Genomic DNA, 23,078 nt, shown 5'->3' with positions numbered 1-23,078 from the left:
ATGCTTAAGTAAAAATAGACCTCATGGTCTTGTTACATCTCTATGATGAGTAGAAGGAAGCTGAGCTTCTGGTCTGTTTCTTGAGGGCTTATTAGTGTCTCAGTGCTCCATCTTGAGCAGTTTCCATTGTTTTGCTTAGAGAGACTTGGGTGGATTTATTTTATTTTTTTTCCTGAAGAGCTCAGCACTTGACTTTCACTTAACCGTAGAAGAGGCAGTTCTCAGTGGGACAAGCACTTGTGAGAACTTGGCCCACTCAGTTTTTTGCTTGCAAAGCCCAGTGCACAGCCCGGAGACTCTACAAATAACTAACATAAGTTTTTTTTGTTGTTGTTGTTTTTGTGTCAGAGTTTTTTTTTTTGTTGTTGTTTTTTGACTTCAGTGCCCGGCCATTGGACTACACACTGAACCAGGAATGGAGACAGAGCAATGAAAACCATAGATTCAACTTCTAGACCAATCTGGGAAAAAAAAATACACGTTTACTGCAGCTTTCTTTTGTAAACTAAAAGGGCTTTGGGGTGGTGGCTGTGCTTTTTTGTTGGTATTGCTTTCCTTGAGTTTAAAAGGCTGCAGCCGCGAGGGAAAGCAAACCCGTGGCTGCTTCTTACCGTGCCTGGAGTCGCGCAGCGCCTGCAGAGCCAAAGCGCCGCAGCAGCCGGCAGAGGGAGCCCGGGCACCGGGCACCTGGGGCTGCGCCTCCCGCTGCTGCTCCCCTGCTCCTGCAGCTCGGCGTCCTTTCGCAGTCCAGCTCTCAAGTTTAAGATGACAAATAGCACAGAATATCCCAGTTGGGAGGGAACCACAAGGATCATCGAATTCAGCTCCAGGGTCACCAAAGGACCACCCAAAAATCAGACCGTGTGTCCGAGAGCGTTGTCCACGTGCTGCTTGAACTCCGGCAGGCTCAGTCCCGTGACCGCTTCCTTTAATTCCTTCTTTTAATAAAGTCCTAAAGCAAGGTTCGGAGCTTCAGGCTGTGCCAAGTGCTGCTTTGGATGGCAGTTCCTGTGGGAGGCCGTGCGGCGATGCTTATACGTGCTGACATCAATCGCAGCAAACGAACGGAGGTTTCCTGCTGTGTGAGGGGAGACTTGCAGGGGATCATCCAAAGGAAGTTCACTTAAACAGGCCTTATGTTGATTAATAATTCTATGTGATTCAAATAGATGGTTGATATATAACTGCCTAGGAGAATGACAAGATCACAATTTCTATCGGGGTAACCAGCGGACAAGATACAAACAATGCTGTTTCTGGTGTTCTGCTGAGCCTTTGAATATTGCAAGCAGGATTATAGAGAAAAGTCTACAGAAATCCTTTATTCTTTTTTTCTGTTGTCTGTCTAGACTGTGTAATCCATACCCAAGCTTCTAGAAATGGGGAGAGGTTTTGTAGTTGCTTTTAGACATAATGCAGCATGCCACATAATTCTAGGAAAAAACAGACACAGTGTCAGACAGAGAGAACTGGGTGACCTCAGGAGAAGGATGCCAGAAATAGTAGAAAATTGTGTAGTATATGAGCACGTAGTGAGGGACAAATAGCAAGTATTTTTTACTGGTAGCTGGAGACTCACCCTTTGGAAAGAACAGAACAGAAGTCACCAGTGCATTGTGTCTGGGAAATGGGAATGCACCAGTCTAAAACTGTACTGGGGCAAGTTAGAAGAGAGTGAATGGCTGGGCGAGTCCAGCACTGGAGCAGTGCATGCAGTTCTTATTCAAGAAAGGTGAATTCAAGCTATGTGAGACCCCTGAATTAGCCAGGGGAAATGAGAGTTCCTCCTCCTGAGAGGGCTGGCAGTGTAGGGCAGAGCCAACAACAAAAAAGCATGCAAGAGATAATATTACTCATTACCTAAGATGGCATGCTTGGGAGATTTAAAATAATAAAAATAAAAGGTATTTATACTGAAGGGAACTGCTGGGATAGTGAGACCAGAAATCAGAATGCATTGTGTAGCTCTTGGTCCGGAGGAGGAGCAGGGCAGAGAGACCTAACTAAATGTGTGTCCCTTAAGAACGCTGCTGTGTGTTCGAGTGCTGTGCCACGCTGTTTGGACTGGATGGCTGCATTGTCAGATGCTGATTTTATTTGCCGCAGCACTGTGTTTGCTTAAAGCTTCTATTCCAAAGATATAGATGAAGCAAATAATATTGTCTTAGAGTAACCAGCTACGCTGTAGTGTGCAGCAGAATCAGGGAGACAGCACATTGCGAGACAGACCTCACTCAGACTGAAGTGGGGTGTTGAAGAGACTGAGGCTCTGAATCCTGAAGTGCATACTCAGTTCTGGAAGTACTTCATAGATGAGCTTGAGAACTTGAGTTCTCATATATAGTATCAGGAACCCTTGTGAATGTTAAGTTTCTGTATTGTACTGGTGTGCAAAAGCCTACTTCTAGAAGAGAAGCTGTAATAACCTGTTCAAAGAAAGGAAACAGACAAGAAACAAAAGGGTTGTGCATTTAGTGCAGCAGTCATTGCTTTCTCTTCTCCATGCTACAGCAGAGGGAAAGGATCAGTCTCCAGAAGACTTGAGTGAGGATTCGTTAATGAGCTTTGGGATCCTCACATGAAGGAACAGGGAGGTCATTGTGAAGAAGAAAAGGCAACAAAAATGCCTTGAGTCTAATTAGGCCCAGAGCAGGACAAATGTCACAACTGTCTCCTAATATTAAGAAATCCAAAGCAACTCTTTTGGAAGGACTGTGATTCCCCTGGATGCAAAAGGCAGTAAGTTAAATAAAGATGACAAGCGCAACAATAATTTATCACACTTTCTTACTGTTATCAGCTTACCCCCTTTCCTTGCCTGGGCAGACCCCCAATGTTGCTCACAGCCATTGTGATGGCTGCTGTTCCCCCAGAGCCCTGAGCAAGCTAATGCTCAGCAAGCCTGAAACAGTGACTGCTGCTACTTAGAAACAGGCACCGTAGCCAGGGACAGCCTTAGATGTCTGTAATTTCAAATATCATTGAAATATTCCCTAAATGCTTCCCCTTTCTCCAGAAATGTTTCCAACTTTACCTGATTTACCTGAGTTACATCCCAATTTGCTTTGCTTATGTTTAATTTATTCCTTGGAGCTCCTCATAGATGGCTGCTGCAGAAGAGAAAGGCTTGTGCTGTTGCCCCAAGTGATGCGCTATGAGGACATGCCTACTGGTGAAGGGATGCACCTATGGAGGAGCAGTACTGCAGTGCCTGTGTTGCTGCTTTGTATCCCGAGGCTGCCAGGTGAATGCCCTCTCCCTGTGTAATGGGGAGGATCCCACTCATTTGGTCATGAGCTGTGCTTTGCTTTAGGCAGCAGGCAATCATCTCTCTCTGCTCCCAGTTCATGGCCCTGAAACCTCCTTGGTGTTAAAGTTCCTTTCAAGGAAGACAGAGGCCACTCCTTTTAAAATCTGTCCTTCTCTGATGGAACTTCCATACTGGTATTGGTGTGGGTCCCTCTAGACTCGAGCAATACCTGGGTAGGCTTTGTGTGCTCGTGTGGTATCAGCACTCCTGGAAGCCTAATGCCACTGTTGATCTAGTCTTACTTCCGAAATATCACCTACAGCGGACCTCCCTGTGGAGGCTGGATACTGAATCCTGAGAGTAAAAACCTGTGATTACTTTGGCATTGCACAAATAATTTGTTAGCTCAGTGAATTTTTAAATAGAAAAAAGAGCGAGCTTGTTGTTATACCTGTTCCAAATTTATCTATAGACAACAGTAACGCAGAATGCTGTGGCAATCACGACATTCATTTCTCAAAGTGACTCAAATGAATAGAAACTGTTAAAAGCTAGAGTACAATATAGTGCGTAAAACCCAACAGACATCAGGAAACTTGTACTGATTGGTCTCTTAGATGTTGTTTTCCTCTTGCTTGGGAAAGAGAATTGTAGTCAGCTTGCAATCTCCCTGACATTGTTCATGGAGGAAGCAGACAAAAAGTACCAATGAAATAGAAGGCCTGCAATTTAGTTAATTTTATGCAAAACACAATCAGCATTCAGACTGGGAATTACCAAGCAGAAATGTATTGATAGAGAAACCAAAATATTCTCTGTGCCTAAATGGTGAGATATTAAAATAAAATCTCAAGGAGACTCCTGGAGCTCATGTAGCTGTAGGCCAGAGAAGATGCAAAGGTGAAGTCTGACACTGCCAAAGTCATCAGGAGTTCAGTAAGGCCATGATTTAATCCCTGACACCTTAGGCCATGCATCTACATGGTATGAATCAGGGCAACACTGGTGTGACAGAACCTTGTTATCAGTAAGAACAAAGAGAAGAAAACTTTTTAGAAATGTGATTAGAAGATTTAGAAGTTATTGCTTTTGAAAATGGTTGTAAAGAGTCTAGCATAAGGAGGTGGCAGAGGGGGAAAGAGCAGTAAGGAGGGTGGTAAAGGACAGAGAAATGGAAAGAACTGCAGGTCGGCGGGGGAATGTGATTATGAAGGGGACAGTTTTTCAAGGATTTGTTTCTAATCTTGGAGACCTGAATTGCCGATGGTGGACACTGATGTTTCATCTTCCATTTTACTTAGTTAACTGTAATGCTAAAATACTAAGTGGACACCAAATGTTTGTACAGAACAATGTACACTTCTCTTTCCCAAACTTCATGCATCTCACTGTAATTTTTTAATTAATCAGTCTTTGTACCTCTAACACCGAAAGTTAGAGGTACTAACGCCTGAAAGTCCAGTGTGCATAGTCCCTCTCTGTAGCACCTCTGCCTGTAGCAGAATCTATGTATGAACGCTTTCTCTGCCTTCAATTTTTCAATTTGCAGTGTTCCTTGCATTTTAACCACCAACTGCGTTCAAAGACGACCAGAAGTTCGTTGTGAACTCTGCCTGAGGATCATGTTGACCATTAATATTTAGAAAGGATAGTGGTTTACACAGGGGAGCCAAAAGCTATAAGCTTTCTAGTACGCTTTCAACATCTAGCATGCTTCCAATACCGTTTAGGTTGGTTTAGTGCCTAACCTACGCTGCAATTGAGGTTAGTGCTTTGGTTTTCTTTCAAGTTCCAGTTCCCCATATGCTGTTCTGTTTGCAAGATTTTCTTGACATAACCGTCTGGAATGGTTTGCTGGTGTTTTGCTAGGATTCCTGTGTGTTCAGAAGCTAATAGAGGAACTGTCAACTTGAAGGCCCATCTTAAAATATGGCCCTACTGGCTTGGGATAAGAAACACAGAGATTGCTTGTCCAAGCCTCTTCCGTGGAATTCGTGACGCTATTTCAATTCCTTTGGTTTCCAGTAACCAAACAATTATTGGGGTCAAGCAGAAGTCAAGGTATAAAGATTCATCACTATGAGCTTCCTTACTTATAAGCTGGGCCATATGTTAGAGGAATGATCTGGACTGTAACAGTCGTCTTCTATCTCTTGATGAGTGTTAGTATGCATAATTCAAATGTACATGTGTTTGAATTCCAGCTTATATTGATTGAATTGCTCTATGATAATAAACAGGATAAATAAATCAAATGGAAGTAAAAGCATTGATGTGCTCTGTGGTGATGGGGGGGATTAAATTCAGTGCTGTGCCCTTGAGCTGGATGTAATTTCAAAAGTGCCTCAAATATGATGATGACATAAAATAAGGCTAAGGAAGCTGTAGGGGCAGAAGGACGGGACAGAGGAACAAAACAAACTCATTCAAAATGATTTGGATTTATTAGGATTACAGGCTGATAAGTGGCTTATGCAGTTTATTGTTGGGAAGTGTAAGGTAATGAGGCCAGGGGACTGCAGGTAATCAGACTCCAGTCAGAGTGAGAGCAATGTGGAATACAGATTAGAGCATGGCAAAAAGGGCACGTGGCACTGAGGGAAATCGTTTCTAAGGTGAATAGCTGTCTTGATGCCTCTTTTCTTCCAAAGCTCAGCTCTACAGCTGTGCTTGCTGCATGACTGAGAAACTGCTGGCCCTGCTAAAGAAGCTTCTGTTCAGCCTTGTCAACACATGAGCTCGCTTGTAAATGAGAGATGGGTTTGAAACGCTTTTTTCTCTTTGAGGATCTCCAAATACAGTTGTACCTTGTTCTGGGAGCCAAGTAAGTAAAGCAAAGAGGAAGATGGAGGGAATATAGCCATGTCAGCATGAATTAGAATGACAGTCAGGCTTTGTCTAGTAGTGTAAAAGCAGCCCGTAATCCTTTCATGCTGGTTTGGCCAGGAAAATTTTCTCCAAGGGCTATGAGATGGGTGCTTGCTAATTGCAGGTGAATAGAGGAGAATCTAGCTTTTGATGTTACAGGAAAAGTGAACTGCGACCGAGCTGCTTAATATTAAGTTGATCACACTGACTTTAGAAAAACAGAAAAAATGTAGTTTCAGACTAATGAGCACCTTGCTGGGCAATAGTAAAGCAAGGAGAAATTGGTGAATCTTTCCTGTGGCTGCTAATCTCGAGGTAGATTCCATGGTTTTGAAAGTACTTGTGCTATTCTGGTTTCCATTCCTTATCTTTAGTTCTAACATCTGTCTTCATCTTAAAATGTTTCTTTTGTCTCCTAAATTGCAAGCTTTGGATTTTTCTCACTTGTGGCCAAATAGCTTTTGAAACCCAATTAAAGGCAGAAAAAATAAATGTCTTCATTCTGTTAGATAACACATTAGCCACTCCTGCGAAAAAGTGCTTTCTCAGATTTGACCCATATCTCTAACCATCAATGTTACACTTAATACCTAGAGCACACCAGTAGCACATAGAACTCTCTAAGTCCTCCTTGCTTGATGCTCTATCAGGTGGAAATCCATTTTTGTCTAGAAGGGTTATGTTTGCAGTAGTTGACTAAGGCAGTGAGGAGCTACAGGGAAAACTGAACTGGGAGGAACAGAAGCTAAGGTAAGTCATGAATGAGAACTTAATCACAAATCCCAATGCTTATATCATATCAGAATTGAGCCATGAATGTAGAGTGGTGAAAGATTACTTGGGGAGTAAAGAGATGCACTTGGAATTTTTCCTTTTCTGAGTCTCTTCAGACTTTGGTGGCCTCTAATTAACATGCTGTCCCATTCAGCGTCCCTGTCTGGGATATCAGAAGCATACTGGATGAGCTCTAACGTGCACTCAGCACCCATCCAGAGAAGTACATCTTGCTGTGACTCCTTAGATTGTTATTATAATAGTAATGAAAGAATGGAGGCCTCTCTGTATTTATGCTTCACGTTTCTTTTATCCACTGGTTTTCCACAGCAAATGGCCAATGTTAGAATCTGCATCCTTGGAGTTCTGTTGTCGGGTTGGGCTGTCATCACACGCTTAGCTAATACCCTCTAGTAATTTTCTTATTCACATGCACACTTAATGTCCTTAGTCATTAGACTGAAAAATGTTAGCCTTGTCATAGTTAGTGACTGGAAGCAGAAAAGTCCATTTAGTTCTCAGGGGAATGAATTCTAATTTTCTGCTTGTCAGAAAGTGACATTTTACATATTTTTCTCTCTCCCCCCTGTCCCCCCCACCAATTTAGTGCTAAATTTAAATGTGTGTGTCATAGGAATAGACTTTTTGTCTGTGCTAGACACCCCAAAAGACTTGGCTGGTGTCCAGCGTGTGAGACTCTTGACCAATAGCTACTGCTAGAGCTCATTTCATGCACTGAAGAGAATGGGAGGTGAGAGTGAAAAGTTAGAAATAAGAGGTCACTGCGGAGGGCACATTAACATTGCATGTCAGAATGCATATTTTTCCCCCTGGAAAATATGGATGAAAAGCAGCTCATCTGGAATAAAATATCCAATGAAGAAACAAATTATGCTCATCAGGCAGGCTCATACTAATATTTGTCATTAAGATGTGACACCTTCTATGTAATGTCACAAACTACTGGGAGCCTTTGAAAAGTGTACTGCTTGGAAGGCAACTTGTCTGCAGATATTGAGTTCACTGTTCTATGAAAGGGAAATAACTTGTGTCTTGAAAAATGGATGGCGTTTACGGCAAAGAGAAATAATCCTCCCACAGATTACAGCTGTTCTTTGCATTGTGCTGGTGGTCTTATCTCATCAGTGGATATTTTATAAGCGTTCTTTTTTTTTTTTTTTTTTTTTTTTTTTTTTTGATACATTTCCATAAAGCTGTTTTTTAGAAGGACATTGTGTGCTGGGAGCTGGATGTATTTTGTGGAAGAGATGCCATTACAAAGAACTTAGAGTCTAAATTGAAAAAATGGGTGAAGTGAAAATAAGGAATGGTTATTCTGCTTTTTACAGATGGGAACTGAAGCAGGAGAGAGTGACTGTTGTGGCCAAAGTCACACTGGGAGTTCATGGAATTGCATCCTGATCTTTGAAGTCCAATTCCAGTATCTTTACCGTATATTGTCTTTCTGTTCCCTTGCTGCCGAATGTAGGTTTGATATGCACATGTGTAATGAGCCAAACATGTTCTGCATATGTTTAGCCATATTCTGACCTTAGGAACACGAACCAAGCTTTTCCTGATATAGCTAGGAGTGCTTTCATGAGTGGGCTTAACCAAAGAGTGCAAAATAGTATTGGCATTTAGTTTAGGAAACATCTCATGGGCTTTTGATGGAACTGGTAACACTATTTTTTTTTTTTTTTGTTAGTGTTGTGATAATTTATAGATTACAGGTAATAATGCCTGTGTAATAACTAGAGATTCAGATAAAATTCAGAGATGGTTTCTGAATCTACACAAACATTTCCAAATCCTTTGTGTGTGGGGGAACTAAATTCCTCATTGTCCTGACTGATTTTTCCATTCTCCTTACTTAGGAAATATGTATTTCCTGTGCAGTTCTTTGGGCATGATTTGTACATTATAATACATGACAAGTATATGCGTGCATAGTTAGAAGGGATAATGAAGAAAAGTAGTTGATGAAATTGAATTATGCACAATAAAATTGTAATTTTATAGAGAAGTTTGTAGTCATCAAGAGAGAATGAAGCTTGCTTGTTTACTTCATGTTGTGAGAGACCTCAGCTGGAACTACAGTCTTACATGCTGTAATACTTTATGATGTCTCACTGTAATTAGAAATTCTTTTCTAACTTTATTTGATCTGTTTATGGGCATACCCTGCCCTGCACTCTCTTCTTAATAACTTCCTATCCTTTTATGCTATTCTGGACCTGTAGGCACTACATCAACTGTTATCAAGGCTTCATTTAAGGAGCAATTGTGATTAAACATGGCTGTAAATCCATTCTCTGCAGTTTGGACAGATATGGCCCTGCCTGCAAGTAGCAGTTTGATTACAGGACCTGGGAGCCAGCTGAAGTCTACATACAGAGCTCTTAGAAGCACGGACTCAGGGAGGCTCACAATGGAGTCCAGTTCTGCCAGACAGTAGGTCCAACATATTTTATGTCAGATATCCAAGAGCCACCAGACTTAGGTGAGAGCAGAAAAACAACCTCTTGGAACCTGAGCTATTGGGCAAACGCTGTAAACTGGATGTCACCTCACCATCTGGGGATCATTCGGTAGGCACAGGCTGATGAGGCAATGCTGTGTACTTATCAACTTTTTCTACATTAAAATTTTTGAAAATCACCAGTAGAGAGCCCCTTTTCAACACAGCAAGAGATTTGGCTCATTGGCTACGATGATCCTTTCTCATATGTGGATGCTTTTGTTATACCATGAACACTGTCTGCATGTGCATTATAGCTCCAAAACAACCCTAGCAATACTGCCAAACACACACATGAAATGAATATAAAATACATTCCAAATAATTGCAGTATTTATGTAATTTTGCCTTCAGTGTTTCATGAAACCTCATCAGATTTTTAACTCCAGCAGAACCAGTAAGCTGATAGGTGTACACAGCAGTGCAGAGCGAGGCAGAGCCAGCCTGGTAATGCCTGTCGCTATTGACAGTGACTGATTAGCAATGACTCCAAGGGTATAAATGAAAGGAGAATTAAAAGCAGATTTAGGGAATCCTTTTTCTTTCTTGAGACCTTTAAGTACAATACTGCACAACTACAACTGAACACAAAGAACCTGTTTTGTTCTGAGCCATGGTGAGAGCTGTTGAAATTGGTCTTTTCTAATTTGCATACAAGTCAAACGATTGAGGGCATAGCTCCTAGGACAACAAACATCAGTGCTTCCTGAGAGCAGCACCACTGCTGCACACACTCACCTCTCCTGTGACAGAAGCAGCACAGCCAGCCTGGTTTCTCAGCACTTGGGATTAAGCAAAAAAGGGCTATTTGGTTGTTGCTAGTAATGTGTCCTTGCACAGAACTAACAACAGCCAGAAAGGAAATGAGGTGGGGGACATCTGTCTGCTCAAGTGAAGGAATAACCGGTGTCCCTCTCCAGCCTGAGAGCCCTGCAACACTGACACTACTTGGTAACTATCTTGGCTTCTGCTAAGAGAAAGTAAATGTGTGGGGATTGTTCTTTAAGCAAGTGTTATGCTAAGATGGAAGCTGCACTGCACATAATGGGGAGCACAAGAAATTACTGTAGGTTTCATTTAAATAAAAAGGATATGGCTGTGCTCTCGCAATAAGACCATAATGGCTGCGTAGTTTTTCCAGACAAGGACTGTAGCTTGCTGGTTTTTTTTGGGCTCTTGTTTTGTTTTTGTTTTCACTCCAGCTTTTAAGGATGAGAATGTTGTGTCTGACGCATGTCAGCAAGCAAAGGAGATTCACTAGCTTAGCTGGGTTCGTCTTGCTCCCCTGTGAGGAATAAAAGCGTTAACTGTCTCTCACTTCAGGAGGAGAAGGGGGAGTGTTTTCAGCCTGCGAGAAGTGAGAAGGCATTGCCAGGTTTAGGTCAGGCTGGAGCAGGGGGCTGTGTGGCACTCTCAGCAGGACAGATTAGCTGGGTGTCACACGGCAGCCTGGAGGCATCACGCGGAAAAGGCAAGAGACAGAAGCGTGTGTGCGCGCGTGCAGGGTGTGGGGGGTGAAGGCTGCCATGTCTTGTTTTGGTGCAAGGCTGTTCGCTACAACAATGATCCTTCTGGAAAGCAGACTTGGGAGATGGTTTGCATAAAGAGCCTTTGTCAAGGAAGCAGAGAAAGAAAATGGCCACTACTACAGTTCCTGCATTAGAGCTATTTACAATGTTGTTGTCTGACCTGTTAAAAACCTTACTTAACAAGGCTCCTGAGCAGTCATATTTAATCCCAGTCTGGTGCCTACAAGGCCTGATCCTGCAGTCAATTGCACCCAGTGAAGCTGGAGCCTGTATCTGTAAAGGACTGGGGGAAGACAAAGGATTCTTTCTGTTCTGTTTATTTCTACATGGTTGCATCTATTTTTATGCTTTGAAGTTCTTAGGTTTATTTCAATCACAGGTTTTTCAGTGAATCATATGAAGCACAGCAGGGGAAATATGCGGGAAAGTGCCAAATTCAAAGCTGAGTCAAATGGGTAACGCACACACCCTGGGACCACAAGGTGTAGTTTACGTTAATAAAAACACATCATATTGATTCATCATTTCAGACTTCAATATAGCTGTGTATCTGTCGCATCTTCTGTCACCAGCCTGTCACCAAAACAGGCTGTATAAGGTTAGCAAATAATAAAGAAACGGTAGAGCTTAGAATAGAGACCTGGTCGGCTGGCTCACAATAAAATTTATAAAAATGTATCTCCATTATTATTGTTCATTTTCTAGCTTAGCAATACAATTCCTTCTCTCCATTCCAAAACAGTTAAATGAATAGATACAAATTTGACAGTTCCTAAAATTGTAGCTTGCCTCATTATCGCAATGCATGCAATAACCACAGGTTTAAAGATCTTTTAAGACTGAGTGAATTCAGACCAAGCCCTAGCTTCTTCAGTTGAGTAAATTTAGTTTTTGCCTGTGCCTGATCTAGAGTTTAGGACAGGCATCCAAGTATTCAAAGGTTTTGATGCCACAGGGCTTTAGATATGCTTCAGTATTGCAACACAGAAAATGTCTGAGGAACATGTATGGAACGGTGAGACGCTGTTTTCTCGGTCTTAAAAAGACATTGGAAAGTGGCACTAGAAGGAATTTCAAATGATCTTTCCTTGTAGCCCTCTGCCTGCGATAACAGCAGCTTACCCCTCTATCATGTTATAGTTTTTTTTGTGGATTATTTAAGGAGTAAATCTAGTATTTGAAATTCTGCTATTTATTATTGTTCATTTTAAATTGTGGAGAAATGAAGCAAGAAATTGGATAGAGTTTTCTTTGTTTGTTACCAGGAAGTGCAGAACTTTTATACATTTTTTTACTGAAATGAAAAAAGAAATTCACCACTCCTGGGTGAAAAATGATTACCTTTTTCTCAGCTATCCTTGAAATCCTTAGCTTTTTGTTACTGATGCAAGTCAGGAGTAATAAACTTAAAAGATATAAAAGATATGACAGGTAATTATCCTCAGAGATACTCTTTAAAAAAAAAAAAGCTATTTTAATGTATTGTACCATAATGTACCTAGCATGCTGTAAAATGTAACCTCTATCATGCATTTCCAAAGAGCAGGAAGTCTGCTTATTCTAAGCTCAGTTTTTTTTTCAGATGCTCTCATCTCTTACAAAAGAAAAAAAAAATGCACCAAGAAGTAACAAGCAGCCTTTGATCTATAATTTCCTGTGCTGTTGCTAAACACAGTGAATTTTTGTACTTGTAGAAGGTTTACTAAGGTTGTGTAATGTTACTTTTGAGATCAATGTACTGATTTAATAATAAATAAATCATTAAAGGCTGGAAAAATCTTACACTGGGGATCAGACATAATGGTGCTTTTTGCTAACCTGCCTTAGAACCTTTTGAAGCTGCAGTGTTCTGAAGAACACATTGGTTTGTGTGTCCAGCCTGAACTTTGTATGCTATGGTAAATACAGCTGCATCTGCTTAAATGAATAGGAATTAAAATTAACCTGCCGTGTTTACTTTTATGTCTGATTCCATCTGATCCTTCTTCTCTGAACATCTGGTGAGCTGCCTCCCCAAATGCTGAGATGCTGTCCGTAAGATAGCGTGTGATGGCCAGCTGAAGCCGTGGCAGTTTGTGGATGGAGGAAAGGTAAAGACAAGTGCTTCACAACTCTCTTCATGGATACAACCCCCAGCTTCTCTGCAAAACTTGTCCTAGGTGACCAGTGGCTTGCCACCACTGAATGGTTTTAAATGTTTCAGACTCTGTAAGGGCCTGTAAAACCCAGTGTTTGGACTCATAAGCATGTCTTTAAAGGTGGCAGCATCAAAGTCTTTAAATTGAGATTAAAAGCAACCCTGTGGTACCATTCAGGTTATATCACAGAGTTTACCAAAAGAAACCTTAATGAAAATAAGCCCACTACTGAGACAGACAAGGAATAGTCTTTTAATTTCATTGCCCTGTTCTCTGTGTAACAGAGCAAGTGTTGATGTGTGAGCAGTCTGAAACCCTAAGGTCAAAAATATCTCCAAATCATCTGACTTGGACAATGGACATTGGACTTGGACAATTTGACAATGTCCATTTCCCGTGTTGTGTTTCACTGGTGCAACATGAATCAGATTTTAGCAATTTCTGTGCTGTTTTTGCAAAGTTTCTGGTTTTGTTTTGAGTATTGCTTTACTGCTGGTCTTTTCCATGTCTGACAGAGTAGACCGAATTGGTACAGTTTTTTTTTCACTGGACCTGATCAGTTTCACAGCATAACAGTATCATTTTCCAGAACAGTTCAATTTATGACACCATAGTCCTATGAAATGGTTTGACATGCTTTCAACTAACAACTTTTCAAATAACAACTTGATGGGATGTGAAAACCACAGGAGTCAGGAAGGAGGTAACAGTCAGCAAACGGGCCTTATCTATCTTGCTACACGGACACTTATGCTTGCAAGGGGAACTAAATACAACACATTTAGGAACATAACGCAAGGAGTGACCTGGACTGGGCTTCACATGGGAGTAGAGATTTTGTTCTGGTTGACAATGACTGTGTTTGGCTAGTATTTGTTGCTTTGGGACTTTATAGAATGTGGAAGAAACCACAAAGAATCCTTCGCTAAAGGAAACAATGTGTGTGAATGCCTTAGATCTCCAAAAAGGAAAAAAAAATCCACCTCCCCTGTTTTGCAAGGCAAACAATCTCAGAATGAAAGTTACTTCAGGCTGACAGAGCAGCCACAGCAGGAACCGGAGCCAGTAATTTCTGCACAAATTTAGGACTGTAGTAGGTATCCATTAGGGTAGTCAGAGCATGTACCTTTGTAGCAATGTCTCATGTAGAATAGCAATTAGAGTCATTCTCTAAGTGGCCACATTTTACAGCAGCTAAATCAATTGGCCGTCCACATGCTGTGTGTGATTTTCCTTTTGCGTGTCTCAAGACTTACAGCAACATTACTATGGTGACTGCAATTTGACCAGTGCTACTTACACAGAATCACTATTTTACTATCATCTGATCAAAAATCTTTACTCTCTGCTGCAAATGCATTTTAAATAAATTTAAATCTTTCAAATCTGAGCTCCCTGTAAAATATCTTGTATTAATTGAATTATAAATAGCAAGTGCTTGTTCTATGCCAGTTCTAAAAACACAGAAAAGAACACATTGTGAAGTGTTGTTTTTTTTTTTTTTGCTACCCAATTATGTTGTTGATAAAGTAAGTGCTTATGAGAAAGATAATTCTGATTTCGTAGTTCTTCAAGTTAAATGCAATTGTCATTTAAGACTCTATTATTTTTTCATCACACTCCCAGAAAGGTATAACCAAGCAAAAATCCACAGTAGCAAAAATGCATGGCTGACCTGCTTTAATGTCTTGCTGTGCTGGTTTGTATCAAATACACATTTTTTTTTTTTTTTTTGCATATGCAATTCTGAAAGCGTACTCCATAGTTTTTCTCTGAAAACAGCCTGTTACAACAAACTAGTTTATCTGGAACCAATAGTCAAAAGATAAGATGGCCTTAGTTCTCTGAAAAATTTGAGTCAACTATGGAGGAATTGATAAGTCACTTTGTTAATATGAATCATAGGCCACCAAAAACATCATAAATGACTACACCAAATGAAGCTTACACTGGAGCGTAGAAGACATCTAAATACACTATCATCCTGTTTTCAAATTCCAGTGAAAAATAAAGCACATAACTTTTTATATATGTTTAGAAACACCTAATTCTGCTCTGCCTTGCACAGAAGCAGAAGCCTAAGACACTTACGTAGAATTACAATTCTCTTGACTTTTGCTGTATTTTTGAAGTGATTTAATTTTGTTTTGAAGCATTTTGCCAGTGTGTGCACTGAGTTCACTAACAGTGTCCTGACCTTGGAGATAGCGTGATATTTTACAGTGTGCAGTGACATTTATGTGCCCAGCTTGGCTTCAATAAATAGGTTAATTTCCACAAATTAGATGCCAGGTTTGAAACATTACAAGGTGATTTAATAAACCTGTATCAGCTATTTGGATTCGCAGCTGAGGCAGTTGACTGGGCAGTCCTTTGTCAGTTGCAAATCCAAACCAGCTTTTTGGGCTGGGAAAAGAAATAGGTTTATAGTACCAAAACCCCAAATATATGGATCAGCAATTGATTGATTTATTTTATAGGAAATTTAAATTGTAAGTAATACTCCTTACACATTCCCCCTTTATATTACTTATATAAACAAGTATAGAAACCTAGTAATGAAAATAAAGCATTTAAAATTTAAATAAAATATAGTTCTTATAATTATCTTGCTTGTTCAGTGAACAGTTTACGTATGTTATAGTTAGTAACTAAACTGCAATTTAGTTTAGATTTGCAGAGTCTGATTCCAAGTAATTCTTTATTCTGATTTTAAAGTAATGTGACTGAAGTTAGTTCTGCTATGTATTCTCATTCTTTGGTAATCTTTCCAAAGGATATGAGTCATTTCTCTATTATTTGTAAAGAATATGGAAAAAGTAAAATATTATTTTGTGGGCATTTGGAACTGGATATAAAAAAATATAGGCGGGATGTTGATAACTGTGAGTCATTTCTTGGGAAGAAGGAAAGAGCAAACACTAGCTGCTGACCTACTGCTATGAAAGCCATGGACACTGCTGACTCAAGAAACAGATATTGATTACTGCAGAGAACAATGGAGATCTTGTAGCAGGATTAAAGAGAAAAGCCTTTCCCCTTTAAGCAATAAGGAGTATTAAGGAACTGCCTGTGTTAATTTCTTGGAGGCTGCTATTTGTTTCAACAATCTTCTATTTTAAATGTTAGCCAGCTAGAACTAGAACCAAATAGCTGCTACAACTAAAGAGGCTTCTTCTGAGTTTTTAGAAGTCTTGGCAAACCTTCAGGTAGGTAATGAAGAGCAAGACTGAACTCTACAACAAGCTATACCAGTAACTCGCAGCGCAATCCTCTACTGTTATCAGATATGTAAATGTAAATATGTTTAATGTAAAAGGTACCTTGTGACACATGAGACAATACTGCACATTTCTGAAACAAATAGTTGGCACATACATCACATCATCCATTTCACTTAAACAGATATTCCAGTGCTTTGCTGATAATGCATTCCTCTTATGTCCATTTGCTTTGCTAACATCGTACTAATAAATGTCTATTGTCTTCTTTATTAGTATCCAAGGGAACTATGTGCTTATTGTAAACCAAAAATCTCGGATCTCTCATCACTGACAGGAGGAAACAATTCATAAAGGTTTATCAGACACTGAGAGACAAGATTGATCTAATGCTCATTCCAATGCTCATTCAGCTGATATTTTGATTGATTTTAATGGCAGGTTATCCCTGAAAGTTTCATTAAGCGTATCATTTATACAGTATGGAAAAGTATTTAATTTTATCTCTCTCCATCGTTATATTATCGATATAGTATTATTATATTGTAACGTGCTGTGTGGTGTGGTATGTCTGGTAAACATGATACAAGCGAGATTCTACAAGCTTGCCAAATCTAAATGCTATGTAACAGACCTTTCAAACAAAGAGTGAGTAGTTGATAGCCTGAAGAATGTCTCGTAGGTTACTCAAGAAACTACTGGTACTGTTACTGTCAGTTGTTTTTTCTTTTGATGTCTACACAAATATTTCTGAAAATAAGCTTGCCATAAGAAATTATTTGATAACATGTTGTTGTTTTTATGTAGAATGTGTTAAATGATGCATGACGATGGATGGATTTAGAAATTTTCAATGCAAGAAAATATTTGTAGTAGGCCAATTTAGCTTCTATCTTTTTTTTTTTTTCTTTTTGTAACTTAGTTTTGCTTAGAAATTTATGCTTAGAAACTTGCATTTTGATCAATTAATTGAACAACTAAAAAAACTGCTTTGATACCAAAACTGCTTTTTGAAAGTGACTTCATTTTGCTGAATGGCTTTTGTATGATTTACTTAAACCAATCAGGCAACTCCACTGGAAAGAATTTAATTACTTACCTAAGTACACAAACTGCCTGTAAAGCATGCACAACGTAAAAGACAATGCATTTAATAATTATGACTTAACTAAACTTATGATTTGCCTGTTTGTTTTGTGTGTTGTTTTTTCTTCAAGCTACAGTGGATATGCTATAATGAAACCTGATAATTATCTTTTCTGGAGGTGGTTGTTTGGGATTTTATTTTATTTATTTATTTATTTATTAACGAGGAAAGCTTCTTTCCAAATATAAGGGTGCAGTTTCATGGCAACTTGAGACAATTTAAGTTATGCCTGCTACTGTCCTCTGCACCTTCCCATCCCTTTCTTTTATAAAGGAGTCTCTTTTATGCTAGCTCAGGCATGTGAGCAACTCTGTAGTGAGCTCATTCAAAGTGCTGATCTAACTGAAAACCAATTCTACAACACAAATTCCAATACTGGTAAGTGATGGAATAAGCAGCAGTGTAGGAACATATCAAGAGTATGGCAGTCTGTATCTATGTTTGAATAAGCTGCTGTGAAACTGAGTCTGAGTGGAGGCTTTCACAGAGAAACAATTGAAAAAAAAAAAGTGCTCTGCCATTTCAAAACACGTTTTTTAAAAACTTTCAATAAATATTTTAAAATCATACAGTTACTAACACTAACAAAAGAAGTACCTGCTCTCTTACATTTACATGAATTTATTGATTGTTGCTTCTAAATGAATCTGAAGCAGTATTAACAGCTTGAATGCTACAGATTTCAAAAAAATGAGCAACAAGTAAAATGCTACATTAAGATGTTCACACGTTACCAAAATGACTGTGGATGTTTAGATAGATTTCAAAGGACAAATTTTTAACAGTCCAGTAGAGAACGTTAATTTAGGAACACAAATGGATCTATGTGCCTAATTGTTATTTCTTAATGTCAGTCAGAGGGTTCACATGGCCACTTCAAATCCTTGAAAAAGGTACCTTTGCTGCTTTGGATTTCAAAACAACGTTCGAGTTCCAGCCCAGGAACAGATGATCTCCAGCCAATAAATCCCTGGGTAGTCTTAGGTACTGGAGGAGATGGATTCACCTAGAATAAAAGTAACATATAGAATTCAATAATTAAAAGATTTTTGATTGTTATTTCTGTCATGTAACATCTTTTCTGCTTGAGTGGATGGAAATGAGAGCTTGTTAAAAATAGTGGTTTTAAATGCAACCCAATGAATTAATATCCTGAACACACACTGACATTAATGGAAAGAAATAATAACTTCAAAGTATTGCCTAGTTGAATGCAAGTTTGATTTATCATGCAGAATGATTTATAAGTTAAAAAGTCCTTAGGATAGTTTAGGTCCTATTCTATAGCAAGGCACAGGGGAAGACAGAAATAAAATGGCCAAATTCCAGTGAAGTAACTTACTTTTATCTACCACTCTTTTTAATAATTCTTTTAGTGCCTCAATTGGTATGTATAACAGGAAATTAAAAAAAAAAAAAAAGTTATTGCTAAGTAATATATGTTAGCATACTTTTATAGTATATATATATATAGTTTTGCTCAGTATGTTTCTAAGGGCTTTACTGGATTTACATAATTAGAAGAATTTAAGCTTCAGCTTTAACTTTTTTTCTTACAGAATAATAATAATATTTAAGCTCGTTAACATCTCTAAACAGGAAAAACAGCATTTTACACTTGATGCAATGCATTTGGTAGCAATGCAGCTATGGAATAGTAATTTTGTGGCCAAATGCTAAAGATATTACTGACTAAGCTGGCTTTTTCATCCAGAAGTACTTATCCATCCCACTTTTCTACTTTAAAAGATGGGTAAGCATCAAGTTAATCTGCAACTAATCTTGCTAAAAAGGAAACACACCAAAAGCCAAGAACCTCTGTTCACTGACTGCTGTGCTTACTTTGGCTGAATCTTCCCAATCGGGCATGTTATATCATTTTAGCATCTGGGGACTTAGTAGAGAAATACACAGCAAGAGAACAATGTTTCAGTTCTCTTGCCAGAGTTGCTTCACTTTGTTCTTTGGCCAAGATTAGAAAATGTTTATGATATTTAGGTGGAGCAGTTCCTCTGAAAAGATCATTTTTATGGCCAAATGTGCCACCCACTGAGATGGATAATGGAGGAAACCATGTCCTACTTACAATCTGGGGGAAGGGACTATGAAGAACCAATTATTAATCTAACCTAGAGAGAACAGATATAATGACTGTTACCATGAAGGTAAATGTGCAGAAAGACACACAGTTCTGAAAAAGGACTTAAGAAACTTCACTCTGAATATGTAGAGGGTGACCTAAATCACACCAAAAAAAAAAAAAAAAAAAAAAAGGATTCTGAGGTGAAATGGAAACTCTGATCCCTGGTTCAGTATGCACCAGGCTACATATGCTACTTTAGCAGCTGATAACTTGTGCATGTGATTTCTAACACACATCATTGTGCAGCAGAAGCAAACCTGACTGACTGAAATTGGATGCTTGAGACAAAACTGAAGAACAAGTAGCACTAATGGCAGAAATGCTGGCATTTAATTTCTCTGTCACACTCAACACTTATTTTTTATTTCAGTTTAATTTTGGTATAAGCTTTTATTACTTGCTCACCTTATCTTGCCACCATTGGAATCCTTTGAAAGAAAGTTCAACAAGTAGGAATTTTCAATCATCTCTTTTCTTTCCTTAATCTTCCAAGTAGAATAACCTTCCTTTTTGTTAGTGTGCTCTGCTTCCCCTTTTATATGTTCCTCTCCCCTTGTCATTGATTTAGCCTCCTATATAGTTATTCAATTCAGTGGTGATTCTTACACTGTATATTTATAAATCAAAACAAGGTTCTCATTCCACTAATTTCTAACTGTGAGACAAAACATACATAACTCATACAATATAAAAGCAAATAGTTATGAATTGGCTCATTAGAACTTGACTTCTCCTGGCCAACCTAATTTGTGCCACTGAAGAGGACAGTGGCATCATCTCGGCCAAAAAGAATACTGCCTTACCTTACATAAAGCTAGAAAAATGGCTGCATATTAACCAATAGTTAAAACAGAGAGATAAGGTTATGATAAGCCTTGAAGTAAGATATTTGAGCAATGAATGGTCAGCAATCATAAACAGCTCTGTGAACACTCTTCTGTAAGAAGCTGTACAGATGACTGTTCTGTTACTATATGCCACAAAGGAGAGTACGAGGGAGGGGCTTTACAGAAAGATTACATACAGTGAAAGCTCTGTGAACTAACAACCATATTCAAAGGGCAATTCCTTGTCTTAAATGAATGTTTTTAAAGCGTTGCTTGCGTTGCAAATACAATTTACTCTGACCTTTATTTAAAGGCCCACTGCTACAAGACAACTGATTTTTAGAGCTTGCATAGTTTCTGAAGACAGGTATTGCTGTACTACAATTATAAAATCTAATTTTCTAACCTTAATATATTTTTCCACGGGGGTCACAGGTCGAATCTGCAGATGTTCTGGAAGCTGTATCTTGGGCTTTGTTTTTTCTTTCTTTTCATCTTCAATCAACTGACATAAAAAATATCATAAAAAAAAAGAAAAGAAAAAAAAAAAAGACTGGTATCAATACCATTTTCCTTATTGCAGCATTTGTACACCCGGTTCTTTCCACCTAAAACAGGACTACTTAATGTAGTGCTTTGGAAATCACTGTAATGTACTTTTTGTTTTCAGAATGTGATATAATTCTGAATTTCAGATAACATGCAAGTACTGCTGAGTGATTCCAACTCTCTTGCACCACTGGTGCAAGACAGGCTAGAAAGATATCTTCTGTATCTTATATGACCACAAAACAAAGATTAATAAATGATAATTTGACATGTTCACCAACAGTAACAATGCATAGAGTTTGTCAGTCTTTCAGCTGTAGATCTATTAGCATTGTGCAAAGGTGGTATACGTGACAGACTGTGGTTATCACGGATGGATGTTGAAGCCTAAAGGACCAAATATTTTAAAGGTGTTAACTTGGCTTCCTATAGGAATTTTCAAAAAATTCCAGAACAGTTTAAGTACTTCTAGCTCCATGGTAAGTAAATTTATAGCTTTATTCAAGGGATGCATCAATCCTGTTCTTCAGCAATTAAATATTGTGATTGCAAAGGTAACATTATGTGATACTATATTCTAATATCTAAACATCATCGAGAATAGACATCTCTCCAAATATTTTAGTTTGCTGTAAACTTCTCCACTGAAAATTTAATTAGCTAGAACCTTTTCCCCTTGATTTTTAATCTACCATACGGATAGACAAAGGGGAAATATTTTCCTGTCAGTGTGCATCTAGTACTTGTTAGCACTATTGGGAGTCATGCTTCTCAAGAGAAATATATCAGAATGTGTATAGCATATAAATTACCACTTGCCATATTTTGTTCAGGGGAAAGCTGAAACTTTGAAACCATCTTAAAGGTACTGAATTTGTTAACTGTGAACCTAACTTAGGAAAGCATACTCATTACTTTTCTACACTTCTGTGCTCTCATCGTGTTGTGTCCAGATAAATTTGTGTGCAAGTAAATTTCATGTGTTGCTTATATACCATTCAATTTTACCTCTGGAGGTGTTTTCAAGAATCCCCATTTGTGAGACCACTTTTTTGCAGCTTCTAGTTCGCTTTCTATGTATCTTTTCCTGAAATGGAAGAATATTTAAGACTTTGAAAGATACCTTTTAAAAGGTAACAAACAAAATAAACAAACAAACCCAACAACTGTTGTCAAAAAGCACAGCAATGGCATGAATCTTTAGTCCTCTGCCTCAAAATAGCAAGTTATTGTATGTGTTAACAATTCTCTGACTCAGGGATAATGGTAAATATTTTCCATGATGAAATGGAAATGAAAAACTATACATGAAGGTACTTCTTCACAGGTTATATTTACATTGGGAACTGGAGGAGATCACATTTGTTGTGACACCTTTTTAGAAAGGTGTGAGACATAAGCACTGATGTGCTTTCATACACCTGCTTTTAACTCCATTTGCTGATGAAACTTCTTGAAACTTTCCCATTTACAATTAAGTGATGTCCCCATCGCACCCCAGCCCTGCTCCCTGGTGCTCACGCTGAGGGGCTGAGGGACGGGGGCAGTGCTGGCTCCCCGGGGTCTGTTAGCACTGCTTCGCCTCTCACACCTGAGGGGATGAAAACCCTTCGGCTTTCTGAGGGTATCAGGGATCTGAGCACACACAGAGTGGGGGACACCCAGCGTTACCACTTCGTGTGAAACACAAATATGAACAAATCCCTGCGCTGGCAGGGCAGAGCTTCCAGAGAGGCTGCCTTGGTGGGACGGGGCAGCAGGGGAGGCCTGGGGCCGTTACCAGCAGTTGTCCGCCGCTACGAAATTGCACGGCTGCGCCCCATCGCTGCGGCGCTGCGCCATGGGGCCGGGCCGGGCCGTTGGGGCGTCGTCGTGTGGGGCCGGGCCGCGCTCGTGCCGAGGGCGGGCGGGGAAAGCGCGGGCCCGGCGCCGCCTGAGGTGGCTTCGTGACGCGCGGCTCGCAGGTGAAGGGCAGAAAATAAACACCCTGGGTTTCCTCGTCACCTTAAAGTCCCTCAGAAAAGCGAGCTTGACGTTGCTAGTAATTTAATTTTATTCTTTTTTTTTTTTTTTTTTTAAATGTCGCTCAGCGCGGAAACGTGTTTGAGCTG

General features: G+C 39.3%; 1 protein-coding gene across 1 annotated transcript; it reads right to left on the bottom strand.

The window, feature by feature from the left end:
• Window positions 1-18,298: 18,298 nt before the first annotated feature.
• CIMIP1 (ciliary microtubule inner protein 1) lies at window positions 18,299-22,809 on the bottom strand (the record flags this gene model as incomplete). The annotated part of the gene is made up of 4 exons (XM_084296952.1): window positions 18,299-18,454; window positions 20,825-20,923; window positions 21,976-22,054; window positions 22,748-22,809. The coding sequence occupies 4 exons, from the start codon at window positions 22,807-22,809 to the stop codon at window positions 18,299-18,301; spliced, it is 396 nt and encodes a 131-aa protein (XP_084153078.1).
• Between the last annotated feature and the right edge of the window lie 269 nt (window positions 22,810-23,078).

This window comes from Netta rufina (genome assembly GCF_964035555.1).
Source record: "Netta rufina genome assembly, chromosome: 16".
Classification (NCBI taxonomy): Eukaryota; Metazoa; Chordata; class Aves; order Anseriformes; family Anatidae; genus Netta; species Netta rufina.
The sequence above is the reverse complement of the archived record's forward strand: the minus strand, read 5'-3'. Positions and strand labels throughout refer to the sequence as shown.